At 36.2% G+C, this 17,885-nt stretch overlaps 1 protein-coding gene across 5 annotated transcripts in view; it reads right to left on the bottom strand.

The window, feature by feature from the left end:
• The window catches only part of FNDC3A (fibronectin type III domain containing 3A), a 111,130-nt gene that overhangs the window by 68,129 nt on the left and 25,116 nt on the right, over positions 1–17,885 (bottom strand). For 4 of the 5 annotated variants that reach the window (XM_041407269.1, XM_041407268.1, XM_041407272.1 and 1 more), the window contains one exon: positions 5,472–5,547. In XM_041407269.1, the coding sequence (XP_041263203.1) occupies positions 5,472–5,547 (76 nt within the window). Of the gene's footprint in view, positions 1–5,471; positions 5,548–14,803; positions 14,963–15,101; positions 15,433–17,885 lie in introns of those variants that run through there. The other variant, XM_041407270.1, reaches the window with a different exon arrangement.

Raw genomic sequence — 17,885 nt, 5'->3', positions numbered from 1 at the left:
GACTAGATATGCTCTAGGAGAGAACTCTTGTTAATAGTGTTTTATTGCTTTTGCTAGTTTGTTCCATTACTAGAGAGCTGTGTATTTAAAGAAATGTTCTTTTATTCCTAAACTTTGCCCAAGGCTAATGTGGATACTGAGTAATTTCACAAACAATATACGGTATTTCTAGAGGTGATGTCACCCTTTAAGTCTATAATTGTGACCACTACTTCAGTTCCAGGTATCTCTGTGCATTATAAAATCACCACAGAATGACAGCACATGCTTCCTCCACTTACCACAGTGGTTTAGGATTTGATAATGAGCTATGGTGGTCTTGTGAGGGAAGCATCTCCCAATGACCATTAGCAACTAATAAAGTCCCATTCTCAGGGGTCTGTGGCAACTTGTACAGGATTTATGATAGATCTTTAACCACTTCCAATATTAAAATAAAACTCAAAACCAAAGCACAAGATGATATTTGAACAAGATAAATGTAGGGGGTTTTGCTTAAAATGTACTTAAATAGCAGTTACTTTCAGATTTTAAGATGCTCAGTCTGGCTGCTGTAATAGAATCTGTAAACAATCAAAACCACAACAAGCCTGACAAGAGAAAAGAGTAGAAAATAGATCAAAAGCTGCCCTGCAGAAATCTTGGGGATACTGGTGGATGAAAAACCAGACACAAGCTAGCAATGTGTACTTGCAGCCCAGACAGCCAACTGCATCTTGGGCTGCATCAAAGGCAGCATGTCCAGCAGGGCAAGGGAGGTGATTCTCCTCCCACCTGGAGTCCTGGCTTCCTCAGCACAAGATGGACATGGATTTGAAGAAGGTCCAGAGGAGGGCCAAAAAATGGTCAGAAGGTTGGAACACTTCTCCTGTGAAGACAGGCTGAGAGAGTTGGGATTGTTCAGCCTAAAGAAGAGAAAATGCTGGGGCTACCTTATTGCAGCCTTTGCTTATATAAAGGGGTTTATAAAATAGATGGAGAAAGACTTTTCATCAGGGTGTATTGTTACAGGTCAAGAGGCAGCATTTCAAACTGAAAGAGAAGAAGTTTAGATTGGATATAAGAAGGGAATTTTCATGAGGGTGGTGAGGCACTGTCACAGGTTGCCCAGAGAAGTCATGGATACCCCATCCCTGGAAATGTTTCAGGCCAGACAGGATGGGGCTCTCACCAACCTGGTCTAATGGAAGGTGTCCCTCCCCATGGCACAGGGGTTGGAAGTCGATGACCATTGAGGGTCTCTTCCAACCCAAACCATTCTGTAACAGTTTTATTCACCAAATATTCTGGGTAATGCACAGGTTTGGCTTTGCAGACTCATGCTGATCTGAGAACAAACTAAAGTTTGTGTTTCACTACTGTAGTCTCAGAATTGATGCATCTTCTTTTCCCCTTGAATTCCTTGAAAACACTTTTCAGAAGAATTTTATTTCTTATTTCAAAGAGAAAAAATTAGGTTAAGCTTGCTTAACTTTTATCCCAGAGCCTAACCTTAATACTGATACTTCATTTAATTTCAAAGCATGAAGCATTTATGACTCATTCTAATTTACATAAGTCTTCTTATTCTATTATGAAAATGGCAATTTTCCTTTGCAGAGACATATAGAACATGGTCTCTCTTATTGTGTCAAGTAACATTTAATAGCCTTTAGCTGTAACTTGGGACTGTTACAAAATGTCCTCAAGATGAGTCATCTTCATTCATTTATTCTGCAATAGGAAGAATTCATGAATGAGTGATCTGCAGTAATTCACTTCTACAAAGAGAACTCATTCATACATTTCAAACCTGGTTTTCTGAATCACTGTAATGTAGCTGATTATTTCATATTAACAGAAGAAAAATTTGGCTTAAGGAAAGTTTCCACAGAATTCTGTGTATTTCTAGTATATGAGAAAATTTTCATATATTTAAAAGACCTCTTTTGAAAAGAAACTTTTTGGTCTAACACATGGTTACACAGACAGATATGATCCTATCTATCTAGCAAGAAATGCATGGTGTTTTTGTAAAGTTAGAGACTGACAAATGGTTTAAATTGAAGCTGCATCGAGGGGGAGCACGAGATGTCACTATGAGACAAATCACTAGGCAGGCAAAGAAAATATTTTATAATATCCAAAAAATATGGCTATTGGCACATAGAAGTGCTCAATCTAAGCTGTATTTAAGTCAAAATACAGACAAGAGAAACCCAACTATGATCCAAAACTGCTAACTACAGAAAAATAAAGTAAACATGCTTCTTATTCTACAGAAATAAAGAATTAAATACATGTTATTTTAATTCATTAAAAGGTCACCAAAATAAAGGAGTGGAATTCACCAAGGATCAAGGGTCTCTTAATCATCACTGCTCTCCTGCCATCCTTAGAAATTTAAAACCAGGAATTATTCTTATGAGTCTTTTCACTCAATATTATTCACTCAATATTCTACTGCCATGGAAGAGGACCACAGTAAGAAGTTGCTTCTCACTTAATGTTCCAGTTCCAAACCAGTCAAAGCTTTACAGACCACCTGTGAGAGCAGACATATAAGTAGTCAGTACAAAGACCTGCATGCAAATGCAGCATTTTCTTTAGAAGCATAGTTCAGAGAAAATGCATCGCGTGCTTCTCCATTAATTAGTGCTTTAAGTTTTCATTACTTCATTTACTCAAGGACAGCTATAAACAGTCACTTTATTCACACTTCTCCTTTCTCCTGAAGAGACATTAACTCTCATCATTTTCAGGTTGAGAAATTTTACCCTATGTACAGTGTTGCCAAAGTAAGGACAGTTCTCTTTAAAAATAGAATAGATGAAAGAACAGCTCAAAGATTAACAGAGAATCTGAATGTTTCCAACAGGCAAATATTTGATGCAAAAAACCCCAATTAACAATTATGGTTAGATTTATTAACAATCCACATTGACTTCAGCAGACAGCACAATATCAAGGTGAACTGACCAGCAATAAAGCACAAGAGAGATTTAGAATTATGCAAGGAATTGTGACTTACTGAATCATTCAAACTTACGTATCTGGCTATCTGCTATCTGGGATCCATAAACAGCTCGCTTCTTCTCAACTTCCACTCTTTTATTTTAGTATTATATTTACATAATTTCAATTTTTTATATCATACATCACTGAAAAAACTGCATATGTGTTCTTTGCAGAGACTTCTAAGTTGGAAAATTTAAGAGATTTTTAAGTCAGAGTCATCTTCATGCTTGCTTTCTAAATATAAACATCTTTGTGCATTTATCCAAACCATTCTCATTATATATTTCCACATCTATAACTATGATTTCACCTAACAACTGAGTGCATACAGTGAATAAAAAATCAAGAAACTGATGTGAGCTTTCTTTCTTTCAAGACAATGCAAGACTCCTGCAGCTGTAACCCATTTTGCAGACTGATAATCCATTTTGTAGACAAGTCAAGGGCAAACTGTTTGAGAAGTTGTGGCAGAACAAAAAAGGACAAATACCAAATTACTCTCTATAGTTTACACCATCTAAAATAGTTTATTTTATACAAATCTCTACACAGAAAACCAAACAGTAAACACTCCTCATTATATGCAGCAATACGTATAATGAAAAAGGAACAGCATAAATTACTAAGGGAATTTCTTAAGGAAGACAGACCCAACAACCCAAAAGGTAGTAAGATCCATTGGCATGGCACTCAAAAACACAGAAATGTCTCAGAAGTGGCAAGAACAGACCAGCAAAGCAATATTCAAAAGATCAGGTGCTAAGTCAGGTTCTGTATGAATATTACTGAATTCACAGATATTAAAAAAATCTTTATGCCCCCTATTTTACTACAAACTATAATCCACAATTTCATCTTTAGGAAGGGGGAAAGACAAGAAGAATACCTGTATGACAGGAGGTTTGACAAAAGCTGTGGTACTGATTTGGGATGTAGTTTTCCAGATTGCAGTGCCATTTTTCAGGGAAGTTGTAAAGACTGTACTTCAGCTTACATTTAGTGAGTCACAGAAACAATCATCTAGTAACTTGCTCATGCTCACTTTCATATATAAAGGATGAAGAGATCCACAGCTGAATCAAGTCACAACAGCAAGCTGCCTGCTCTGAAAGCAAGAGGCACCAGGCAAGGATAAAAGCTGTACCATGGAAGGTTAGAACCCTATCTGTAAGAATATGATGTTAATATTTTTGCAGTTCGTTAAACTATTCCTGCTTTGATGACAATCATGCCAGGAAAGTGTCAATTCATTCTCCAGCAGTGAGACCATTGGTAAATCAAAAATTAGGACTAAACATGCAACACATGCCACTTCCCTCAGTATTTTGTGCAATAGAAGCAAAATATATCTTATCGTTTCTTTAAATTGAATTGCAATACAAAAATAATTTTATTTCCCTCAGTACTGTCAAGTAATTATTACATATCATGTTTCAAGTAAGCTGTATAGAATGGTGAGCTGCAACACTGATCCACTGGTGGCTCAAAGGATGCAAAAATACCACGCAGTCAGCCCAAAGTCTTGAAATATTGTGCTAACAGACACATAAACTTTAAGAACTGTCAATATAAACTTAATTACCATCTAAGGCTTCCTTTGAATCAGTTGTTTTGTAGCCAAAGGACCTGCCTATGACACTGGAAAGCAGACCTTTCAGCTCTTCTCAGACTGGAGAGAAGAGGGAAAGGAGCTGGAAAATGTTTGCTTCAAATTCCCAGAACAGTGTCTGATGGGGCTGGGCCAACATCCAGATAAAAAAAAAATAAGGATGAATTCACTGGCCCAGATGATGACAAGCAAAAATGTGACCTCATAACTGAATCTGTGGATACTCTCTTGCAACACAGTAAAATGGTATTCTGTGCAGCAGCAGTAGCTGATTGCTCATTTCTCACAGTACCTTTATGTTTAATTGGTAGCTCTGGTCATTCAGAAGAGAAAACATCCAAACTGACCATCGCATAAGGGGATGCTATGCTTAGATGAAACATTTGTATTTTGAAGCCACACTTGCTAGAACTCAGAAATAATGCCACTTGGCTCCTAGAGATAATGAGAAACTAGGTGGGATAACTTACAGGGAAACAACGTCCACATGATAGCAAAGAATTAAAAAAAAATTTAACTCAAGCCATATTAACAGTTTGAGCTTTTAATTTGAGGTCTGTGAAATAAATGAACTTAGTCAAAAGTTACTACAACAGCCTTTCCGTGCTTGCTTTGCAATCTGAAAATGTTTCTCCCTTCTCCTCCCCACGAAATTTAATCTCATCTAATATAATGTAAGAAAAAGTACTTGGTTTGTGACAGTGAAATCTAAATCCCAATGATCCTTAGCACATAATCTTTTAGGTCTTTAAACAGCTCTTGTATTTAAAATTAATTCTGCCATTCTTTTGCTTTCACCACAAATTGCCTTTTATTAATCCTGATTCAGACTCAGAAAATATGAAAATAAATTTATCAACTTTACCTGTAATGCACTGAAACTGTCCATCTTCTCTTCTTATTGTAAATGCTTCCCCTGGATTAACTTGCACAAGAATAACCTTAAAAATAAAAGAGTGTTTACAACCATTACACAGGAATATGTTACAGAAGTCTGGTATGTGCAAAAAAAAAAAAATTTACAGGGAAAAAAACAATTTGTTTTTTCTGGTTAGTAAATACATTATTTTTCACTTCACACTTCTTGCTGTCTTCATCCCACAGAGAAATAGATAAGAGCAAGAACAAGCACAGATATTTTTAAACAAACATTTTTCAAAGAATGAGAGAATAACAGCTAAGTAAAACAGTACCTGTACAAATTTTATTTTCTCAACTGCTTGGTATAATTAGAAAGCTATTTGTACAGCTTAAATTATTTCAACAAATTGCATTAACTTCAACATTAATCAAACCATTACGTAAACTTTCAGAAGGAAGCCTAGAATTCCCAGTGCTTGACATCAACCACTTGACAAACAGTTTTCAACACATGGAAAATACTGTGTCATGTCCTTCTTTACGTGACCCAAGCATATTTGTACATTCATTAATGATAAAAAAATATTAGAAGTCATGACAAAGTAAGTGTACCAGATGCCCAGTATGAAACAGTATGTATAATTTTATTTGTGGAAAGCTGGTTATCCCAATTTTGTAAACCCAAGCAATGCAGAAATGATAGCAAAGCACACAGCAGCCAAAATAAACAGAGAAAGTCTGTACCAAAGCAGAAGCCTGTTGCTATTTTAGATTTCTGTATTTTTATTTGAAACCTGCCCTTTTGTGAGGAAAAGAAGTTTGTAAACGTGAAAAACCTAGCTAAAATTATGAACCAAGGAGAAAAAAACTTTAAAAAGTAAAAAAGCAGGTGAATTTTATAATTTCCTTTCTGGATAGAATGTTCTTCAGACTTGTTTGCACATGTCTAAATAGAGCCTATGTCCTCCTCCCTCTACAAATCACTAGGAAAGAAATCTTTAGAAACACAACTCCTGAGCATTATGGCCAAAAATTTACTTTGTTAAATTGCTAAAAGAAAATAAAATCTTTCATGTTTACAAAAACACAACCAACCAACCAAAACCCCCAGAACTGGAAACTTGAGAGTTAATCATTTTAGGAATATTAGAGACAAAGGAAAAGATAAGAAAATGGCAGAAATAATATGAATTCCTCCCTTTCTGGTGAAGCAATTTCACAAATTAAAGACAAGATGGCAAGTTCTAACACTAACATATTGATGAGATATGATAGACATTCACATTTTCAAGCTTGGGCTGTGTGAGTCAACACTGATTAGCTCGGGTTCAAGCAAGCACTTTAAAAATACTATCTTGTTTCACATGTTTTTTCTAGACGCTTTGACTGTTTGAGAAAAAATAATGAACTGTATCAATATTTACATTTTTATCAAGCTATTACATCTTCCAGATCTTCTGAAGTGTGGCTCAATGTAAAATTCAGTTAGCATTCCTAATGTAATCTAAACAAGATGATTTTAGTAATGAATTTCAAAGAAGACAAAGGTCTTCAGAAAATTGCCAGAGTTTATTTTGCCAGAGTTTATTTTGAAGTGATTGAAGGTAGCATTTTAACAACTGGCTATCATCACCTTCAGAATGTGATGAAGAAGAGAAATAGAATAGATGAGTTCTTAAAGTTTCTTTTTTGGACTTCCCAAGCAGGCATAACTTTTTCAAGACATATTTCATTGATATACTCTTCCCTCTGCTACAATTGAAAATTTTAGCTTGACGTTTAGACTTGTATAAAAGTAGCAAAAAGCTTCATGGTACAAGAGAATGTCTCTCCATCTGTTATGTGTGGGCTGGATAGCTACATTTTCCCATCTCTTTCAGCTGATTTCAGTGCCCAAACTCCTGGGAGGAGCCATTCTGGCTACAGCTGACGTCTCAATCTGTACCAATCTCAGCTCAATATTCCTGGTCGCCATGATACGAATTGTGAGAAATGCTTTAGGGCGATGCCTGGCCCTTGATTCCTGTTTTTAATGGAACAGGGAATGTGGGTTGACTGTATTCCCAGTTGTCCCTGTTTATTCTGTGTGAGTGCCTGAGGCTGGTAAACTGGGTAATAATGCTGTTGTAGGAACTTGCTGGCATTCCTCCTCCAGACCTCTTGCTGCAGGCCATCCAAACCTGAGGTTCAGCTGGCAGAGCGGATTTGAGCATGGGAACACACACACACACACTGGCCCAACTGCAGCAAGTGGGCCCTGTGCCTCCTGGTTTTGTGTTAAATCAGCTTCTCCTGTGTGAGCATCTTTGTTGCTCACTTCACAGCTGCTCTGAGAAGCTAAAGGCTCAACAGGCAGCCATGGTGCAACAGTGAGATGGGCACTGCTCAGCAGCAGCGACAGGTCAGCTGATGGGAGTCCAGCACCATTCTGACACTCAGGATGCCATCCGATTTTCACATCTCTGATGACATCCAACTGCCAATCCAAAGACTGGGGAGACTCACCAACTTCATGCAGTTTAATTAGATCTCAGTTCCCAGAATCAGGAAATAGAATGCATTTTGTCAATGGACAATTAGTCTACTTGATGCCTGATTGTATTTCATTGACTCCCACTTTCAGCCTTGCTTTAATGAAGTGCATTCACATTTTTATTTTAGAACTATTACAAGGTAGGCTGTATATCCTGCCAAGTGTGCCAAAAGAGATTCTGAAGCAGGACTGAAATTTCAGAAGTTTCAGTAACTGCTGGCTTCAACAGTCTTTATGTTAGGGCAGTGTAGGACGAAAAGGGGTTTCTGGATCAACCTTATCACAGTTGAACCCCACGGAGTGATCACAGCTTTGAGAAGAGCATTTCTGAGACTCTGCACCTCAGTAAATATGATTTGAAATAAGAAAAATTAAAGCTATGTATGGAGAGAGATTGATACCTTTCTGGTCAGAAGAGATAGCACAAAACTGACAGTCACTCACAGGAATTCCCCCTTATCTAATGGAAGTCTGCAGCACATAATCAAAGATGCAAGAAAATTTCTCTAAAGGGAAATGTAACATGGATTTTATATATCATCATGTTCTAGGTAAAAAAAAAAAAAAAAAAAGAGAGAGAAAAAAAAGAGAAAAATAAATTTATGGGTTGTTTATTTATAGCTCTTTCAACTCATTTGAGGTGCCCTTGTACAGGCTTGCACACCCTATCAGCCAACAAGTTACTTCATGTACCCTGACATCAATACTTCTGAAAACCAGGGCCTGAGTCTTTCACACTGAATATTCTAGGTCTTGACCTCCTCCCTCTTCTGGGCAAAACAGTTAAATTGGCTTGAACTAAGAGAAAAGCTTTGTAAAAATGTGATGGTCCAGCCTCTCTTCCTGTGCCTCAATCTTTTTGTGACAAATTGTGTTGCTTTACTCACAGTACCCAAAGTTCCGTTACCCAAAGGCTGACATGCATTCTACCCTTCGCCTCCTCCGCTAAGGTAACTACGATACTCAGATAAAAACCTCATTTGTGATGAGTCAGTCTCAGTGGGAGGCACCTTTAGCATGGGCACTTTTCAAGGGCTATTTCTCTTACTAAATCAACAAAACACTAATAGAGAACTTCACAATCTTAACAAAAAAAAAAAAAGTGAACTTAGGATACTGAAGCCTTGATACAAGTTTTAGAATCATACAAGCACTTTTAAAGCAACACCAACTATAATGGAACCTAATAAAATTCAGAAGTGTAATTTCTGAATGCTATCAGAATTTTGACTTAATGCATTTTTGTCTCAAATCATATTAAGGCATTGCCATTAAGAAATAGGAGTATTAGGTCAACTAGTTCTATGTAATTTCCAATGTGATTATAAATTGTTTTCTTTAAACAGTTGTTTAATGATGATCCACATGACCTCAGTACAGTTTCTGATGAAAAACAATACAAAATCTCTTTCCAGAGATTAGCATACAAGTGAACAATACATGAGTGCAGATACACACTTATGTTAAAAGCAGTTCTTGCATAAATAAAAAAGCAGCCACTGAATGGCTGAAGTTTGAAATACCTGAAACATCAGTTGTCAAAACTGTTAGTTTTAGAAGTGAAATTTCACACTTTTCAATGGTACTTAAGTTATTCTATATAGGCTACTTTAGAAAATAAATCCAAACCAAATGAGCAACACAGTAAGCTTTGTAGTAGTTTAATTTAATTGCCCAGATTGGCACAGATCTCCTAACAAAAAGCCTTCTAACCAAACTAATAATGCCACGTATTAGAAAGCTCAGTGTGTATTTCCTGAAACTGCTGTTTGAACTCAGGCAGAAGCTGAAGCCAAGCAAGAACATAGGAAATGACCTGATGGTCTGGGTCAGCAGCCCATCTAGCCAAGCGCTTTGACTCTAATGTATCAACGGAGATGCTGCTTAAGGAGAGTGTGTGAGCCATGCCACTTTCTGGAGTCCATCTCTCCTACTGTCCATATGTTTGCCTAAACTCTTTGAGTTCACACACAATTTGAATTGCCTCCACAACCTCCTATGGCAGTAAGATCCTGAAATTTTATTTTTAGACAATAAAGCCATCTCCTACTAATTACATGTTCCCTAGCTTCTCTGCTATGGGATTTGCTGAAAAACAGTTCTGAATAAATTTCATCCATCTCCTTCAATATTTTTTAAGTCTTGGCAATTCCCACCTCCTTATACCCAGTCTGCAAACCAAGGAGTTTAATATTCCTGATCTCTCCTGGGAGAACTGCTACACTGCCTTGACCACATCAGTGATATGTAAAGCCACATTTACATTAGCAAAGTAAGCAGTACTCAGGAACATTCCCAATGCTGGAACAGTCACCTGCAATAATGAACATGCTATAGTAGTCCTGAGCATAACACAGTCCATACAGAACTGAAAACTGTTCCTGAGATCACTCTTACCAGGCAGTTTGCAAGAAAAGATTTACTAAAACTGACTTGTTTCACGACACAGTCTCAGTCTCCATGAACATTTGAAGCATATTTAAAGTACTAATATAAACAATTACTGAAAGTATCCTGAAGAAGCCCTACAATATTATGACTTTTTGAAGGACTAAATAAGGGACACACTCTAGAATGGTTTTGAAAATCTATTCTTCACCTTAAATCACAATTTGAGCTGGGCAGATGTGGCAAATATATTTTTAGAATACAGTAATTCTCTCCCTAAACAATTCCAAATTGAATATAATTTTATTGCAACTCAAGTAGTATAATCATATCCTACAGAGATGTGTAACACCAACTTGCACATACTACCATTAACAGATATAATTATTTTAAAATGATAATATCTTAAGATCTCATATAGGATTTATTACTACATCAGTGTGAGCAGGATGGAAAGTATTTAGATCTTGCATCTAAAGAATCAATGGAAGTACAAACGTTCAAGGAGAAGAATACTTTTTTTGTTCAGTAAAATTCTTCACTGTCTGCAAGAAAAATACAGAATGTTTCTGCCGACTGAAGCAGGAAAGAAGTTTAATGTTTTTTTCAAGTCTTCAGCTTGTTTCTAACACAAAAGAAATGAATTTGATAAAAATGGCTGGAGTCATGAAGGAACCCCTGTAAGAATGGAAGTAACAAAAGGTGAAAGAGAAAGCTGTGCAAGGCAGAGCTGCAGCCACTTTGACTCAGCAGGCTGCTCCAAAGAAAGGAAAAACTTAAGGCCAAATGTTAACACTTACCTCCATAAAGGTCTAGAAGTAATTTTTATCAGCAAGAAGCAGAGGCTGCAGAAGCCAAAAAAAGATCCTTCAAGGTATTTCACTCTGCCAGTATGGTCATGGCAGTGTCTTTCAAAAGCAAAACAGCAGCAATACAAAATACAGCTGATTTGTATCTAACTAATCTTTGCCATTAGGTATACAGAATACTTTCATAAGCAACCTAAGATTTTGCTCGTGTCAGATGAATATACAGTTATTTCTCCATTGGAGCACAGTGAGGGCAGAATGGAATTTAAAATACAGTGTTAGCTAATCTTGTTTTGGATAAGTTTGTCTGCACAATAATTAAGGCCAAAAAGCCCATTAACTCCACTGAAATAAATTAAAACCAGCCCTTAATTCTGTAATATATGCACTTCTACAAGCTTGTCTACTTGAACGTCCATCCTCCTAACGGAAGTAGTGATGTACCAGGACACTGACAGATTTCAAAATAATTTCAGCTACCTGACAGAAAAGAAAGGCAGCTTTAGACTTGTGGCACCTTCACTAATGTGTATTTACATTGCAACATGAAGGAAAAAGCTTCCCTGGTACTTTTCAGTGGAAGAAAAAGTGACTAACTATAAATAGCCTTGCACAATTAATAACTGGTCTCTGTCAGGTGTTAAGTAAGAAAGATGGAAACATAAACCTATGGACATCATTGTGAAATACTAATACCAAAATTGGATTCATCCTGAAAAGGACCCTAGATGAGGTGAAAGACTTGTAGAGCAGAAAAACAAAAACAGATTAGGACTAATCTCTAAGCATTAGCATCTTCACTGTTTTAAGGCACCATCTTTCCATAGCAGAAACTGTAAATACAATTAGAAACTCAAACTATTTCTGTCCCCATGGAAGAAAAAAAAAAAAAAAAAAAAAGCTGATAAGTAAATAATGAAATAAATCAAAGAGCTCTAAAAGCTAACTTCAAAAGATCACACAGCAAGTTTGACACATTTCTCTTATGCTCACCATTATATGTGCAATAGCAGGTCTCAAATAAAATTTAAAAGGCTAAAGAGCAAAGCTTCCTCCCCAAATAAACACACACCATACAGCCAATCAAAAACTAGTACCTCAAAATTATTTTGTTATTTCTATCAATTACATACATGCAGCGGACCTATAAGGCAAAAGAAATTTTATTTGATAAAAAATCTACATATTCAAAATATTAAGAATACACTTAATTTATTGTTTAGCTTTGAAAAATTTGAATTTAGTCCAAAGTAAAAAAAACCAAAACCACCAAAAAGACCCCACAACATAACAACTCAACATCCAAAAACCAAATAATTGTGTTTAGAAGTACACTAGGTACTCTTTTACACAGACACAAAACAAAACAAATCCAGAATTAAGACATTTGTTAACCTTCTCCTTCACACTGCTCTATAAAGTTATGAGGATCTTCCTAATTTGGACAATTTTTTGCAGATCAGATTTGAGTAAGGTTCATGGAAGAGAGTTTAACTTACCCTTACCAAATCATAATGATCTTAAATATTACACATTTTAGAGCCAATGTTCAAATAATACCTGCATTTCTAACAGGACAGGACTGACTGAAGCAGTTTCCAATTCTTCTAAGCCAGCACAAACATCAGGAGAATCAAGTCAGATACAGTAAAACTTTGTTTGCAAGTTTGGTATTTACAGCCAAATTTTCAAATCTTTTCTAGCACGGAACACACTGTGTTGTCCAAATAAATGCTTTTAAAGCATTAAAAGATTCTCTATCTGTAAAAGAAATTATTAGCTACAGAATGTAAAACATCATTAAAAAATTTAGCTTTCCTAATAATTACAGGTTTATTCCAAAACAGCTAAGCATTAGCTGAAAAACTGAAACTATAATTTTAATGTTACTGGGATATGGGAGAAAGGTTTTTGTATCTGTAATAAAGAAAAATAAATCATCAAACTTGTTCTGTCTCCAGAATATCTTGGCTCTCAAACCTATCCTCCAGTACCAAAGACTATCAGCCTCCTGAAGGGAAAAGACAAAGGTTAATTTTTTAAATCCTGACTGAGACTAAAGAAACCAAAATACATTAATCATCTGTGTCATGTGTGAAGTTGTGGGATAAGTCCACATGAGAACTGGCACTCTTTTCTCTCCGTAGGTTAGCATTGTCTACAGCCACAAAGGCAAGAAAACCAAAGGAACCAGACTGAATTTCAGTGTAAAAGTGCATTTTGAATGCTTGTTTCTCTCCAGCCACCCTCCACTTCACTCTGAACGAGAAAGGAACTCAAAGGGTTACTTTGTATCTTCCTTTAAAAGAAGTTAAATATGCTTTGTGAATTTACATATTTTTCCAGAATGAGTGAAATCTGGGACAAATTTTCCAACCAAGCTAAAAGCCTCTGAACATATATAGCAAGAAAGCTAATAGATCAACCAATAAATATATCATAACAAACAAATAAACAAAGCAATCCTTTAGAAACAAAGCAGATTACTAGCCTGGCATACACATTAAAATATCAAAAAATGCGGGAAGTAAGATGTGAAGGAAAAAGTGGAGGGGGGAGGGAAGCTAGAACATGGTACAATAATTTTAGTCATTATTAATATTAAATATATAACATGAAGAAGTACGTTACATTACAAACTGTGCTTAAAGCACACTTAAATGTAACTATATAGTAAGAGACTGCTCCTGTACAACAAGGAAGATTACAAGTTGGAGCAAAACAATATTACTAAGAAGCAGAGTTGTTTTTCCCTCATTTTGGAGTGGTTTTGGGGAATGTGTGTGTTTTTTGGGAGTATGGGGTTTTGGGGTTTTTCTTTCTACAAACAAACTTCCTAAAAAGCAAGAGGGTAAGCTGTTCCAAAATGTTTGCCTGGACATTTAAAACCATAATTTAAATATAATAGAATCACAAACCACTTCTATACTAGCAGAAACAATACTATTTTCTGAGATGTTTTACTAGGAAAGAGAAGAGTGTTTCAGGCTTGGGTTTTTTTTTTTCTGGTTTTGTTTTTTATTAATCTTAAAACATCTATGTTTAGCATTATATGGTTATAGGTGCTGAGTCAGTAGCAAAAGATTGCCGGCAATCACAAATAATGGAAAGACTTCACCAAAATCGTATTTCTAAATGCACTGCTAATACAAATCAACAGGAAAAAAAAAGACAGCAGTGGTTTGTCTAAAAATACTGCAACTGAAATTAGCTCAGCAGTACTCATGAGAAGATTTTTACCCAAAAAAGACAAAGGTAGATTAATTCTTGAATATTTTTCAAATTTAGGAAAACATCGTAGCTAATACTCTTTGTCATTTTGACTTCAAAAAATTTTAAAACACTGAACCTGTTAAGAGGGTGGTACAGCCAAGCTCTTCGTAAGATGTACACTGTATCTTTAACAATCTGTCTGCAACAGGATTATAAACGGGTGTATTTCTAGAAAAGACACAACTTCCAGGCAGAGCCACATTTATGCTCTGTCATTAGGGCACGTATTCAGAACAATTACATTTTTCTCCACTAATAGTTGCAATCAAGATGTTAATTAGTGACATGCTTTATCTCATAACCCATTTCAAAAGCCTTAGCACTTTGACTTACTGTTGCTCGCATCCTTTTATTTCTCTCATTCAACTGGTGCTACCACAGTGACAAAGGATGAAGGAAGATTCAACAGGCACCACTCCGGCTGCTCCAATCTGTTCCATTCACTCAGTACTGAGGTAATCTTCGGGGATGTGTGGAACACTGCCCCCCCTCCTGTGAACAGGGCACCTAAACCTGAACGCCACGCCGGAGGATCTCCCTTCACCTTCCTCTATAGCTGTGCATCCACCAAGCATGTGGAGGCAGGATGTGAAAGGTAGGATCAATTAACAATATAGTCAGCAATACCTACCTCAAGCCTTCCTTCCTATCAAATTAGCCAACGTACAGTGAGCTTCCTGCTGTACATGAATGTATCATGTCACCATAGCAACTAAATCAACAAATAGCTGCTGCAGCATCTGCTTCTGGATCATCTAACGTCAGTCAACAGAAGGTTCGGGTTTAAGAGAACAAAGCTTCCAAATATATGCCGTTTTATAACTGCATTTTTAATTTAGCCTCCTGATTCCCAGATAGGCTATTACTAACTCAGGATGAACCAACTTCTGACTTTATAATCTGCAATACAGTTTATGACTTCATTTCTCAAGTAAGCCAGAAAGAAGAGGGGAAAAAATACTCTGTAAAAGAATAAAAAGAAACAGCAAAGAAATAATCAACTGGATTCTAATGCACTCACTCAAACACCGTGCTATTTTATAACATGCATTTACTAAGACACATGAAAAGAAAGAAGTATGTTTCTGAAGTTTGCTTCATAATTTACATATGTCTGCCCTAAATAATACCATAGACAGAAATACCTTTTATGAAATATGAATATTAAAGACATTTCAGATAGCTGACAAATATGGTTTCCCTCTATTAGTCTCCACTTCAGAGCTAAACTGAAAACATCCAGTATTGTTTTCTGGCAAACTCACATCTGCAGTTTTTAATCCCAACAACAGCAGGGGACCACTGGCACACCCTCACCTGAAGAAAGACAGATACACAGAGAAAAACACACATCCCTCTCTTGTGAGAAATTACTTCAAATACCACTTGTGCACCACTGGTTTAAATCCTAACCCACAGGCAGACAAGATATAGAAAACTGCTTTGAAATTGTCTTGGTATTCAGAATGCAACAAAATGAGAGTACAGATAAAATGTCATCTAAGGTATAAAAAAATTCTAACATTACTAACATCTAATGTCTTCAAATGTAATAAGCAAGTGTTCAAAGACACAGACACTTTTATGTAAAAGGACTCAAAGCTACAGCCTACTTAAAATAAAGAAAAAGTAACTTTCCTTTCTTTTAACTTCAAGTCATATTCCTAACATTTGATCAGCATGAAATTATTTACCAAGTAAAAGCTTTCCAGGCAAAAAGTATCAGTTATACAAATCCAGGATAACTTTATTATTAAAAACACCTACTTTTAGTTTTCAAAGCAGAGGTTTTTCCATCCATTTTTTGTTACAACAAAAATCATTACATCTAGATTGGCTCCAGAGCGTGGTCCAGTGAGCAAGGAAAACTAGATGCAGACTCAAGATACTAACACTGCTGTGGCTCCCATACTGACTTACTGTGATTTGTGCCTTTGTCACCTCACCTATGCCAGAGTTCCCATTTGTAGGGCTAGTCCAACAGCATTTGTAAGTTCCTACATGCTACTGGATCAAAGAATGCTGCCAGATTTGAGTGTTTTTATTCATTAGTAGCACAGAAATTGCCAGATGGAATCACGTCTGTGGTCGAGCTAAGGTGATGTCAGTTACAAACACAGCACAAGTTGTTTTTCCATTGACTGTATGTTCAAAATCTGCTGCTTATATCATAACAAGGCTAATGAGGCTATGAACTACTCTTTTCCATAATCAAGCTCACTATCACTTAAAAAACATATTAAATGGAAAAATGCAAAAGATGTAACAAGCCTTACAGAGAGTATATGATTATTAAATAGGAAATCCTGACATCAGTAATAAAAGCTAAATTAAAACAGTACTTTACATGTTTTAAATTGGCAAAGACTTATGTATTTCATGGTCATGAAGTGTTACTTCCAAGTACTTCTTTCTTCAAGTCATCTTTCAAAAGACCTTTCTGCCTCCCATCTTCTTTTAAACTTAATAAAAGCTTCCTCTCCCACACTGGCTACTATAAAGAATTTTGAAAACTTTAGATTAAGCTTTGTACCACACCAATTCATAGCAGACTCAGCACACAACATTTCCATGTTATCTGTAAAGAAATGTTAGAATTTTCTTTTTTACCTGAAATGATCTTCTGGTTTTAGTATTAAAGACAGACAAAAACAGGTTTCCCATCATTATTTATAGAACCATACTATAGACTTTGATCTTTGTCCAAGTAACGTGATGCAACACTCTTAAACACCAAAGTTCTAAATCTTCTACTTTCCACTGTATTTCTTTTGAGCAAATTCCAGTTTACAGGTTTCCTGTGACTAGGCAATTCTCTACCCTGGCATCTGCTAGTACTGACTGTAAGGATCTAACTGCTCTAGATATGAGGTTTAAAACTTTCTTCATGAAGAAGAGTAAAGATATGGGCAGTAAAGGGCATTAACAAATCTTGGATTTCAGGATGAGGGAGGAAAGCCACAAAGAATTAATTGTTACATAATATGTTGCAATAGCAATTTACATGCTGGGGATTTTGAAAAAAACAAATACAATCCAAACGATTTCAGCTTACAGAGAAAGTAGCTGTGTATTTGGAAAAAAGTGAGTGAAAGAAGCCATCTTTCCAGTGACATGCTTCTAAGGCCTGTCTTTTCAAAGGACAGACCAAGCAATTCTGCATCATTTTTCTAAAAGGCAGCTGACAGATAATAAAATCAGTAAACATTTAATCTTTAACCATTGCTACAAGATACTGTCAGCACCACTGACTGCACTAAGACAACAGAATATCCCTAGGAGTGACTGGCAACAGGGAGATTGGAAAGATGCTGAGACTTCATTGGCACTGGCATTCAAAAACTATAGATGTCAATAAACTTTCATTGCTCTTTGCAGAAAAGCAGGCTGGAAAGATCCAAGAATTGATGACTTT

The sequence above is a fragment of the Onychostruthus taczanowskii genome, unplaced genomic scaffold (assembly GCF_017590055.1).
Source record: "Onychostruthus taczanowskii isolate IOZ18803 unplaced genomic scaffold, ASM1759005v1 scaffold26, whole genome shotgun sequence".
Lineage (NCBI taxonomy): Eukaryota > Metazoa > Chordata > Aves > Passeriformes > Passeridae > Onychostruthus > Onychostruthus taczanowskii.
Note: the sequence above shows the minus strand (reverse complement) of the source record. Positions and strands in the feature narration are given on the sequence as shown.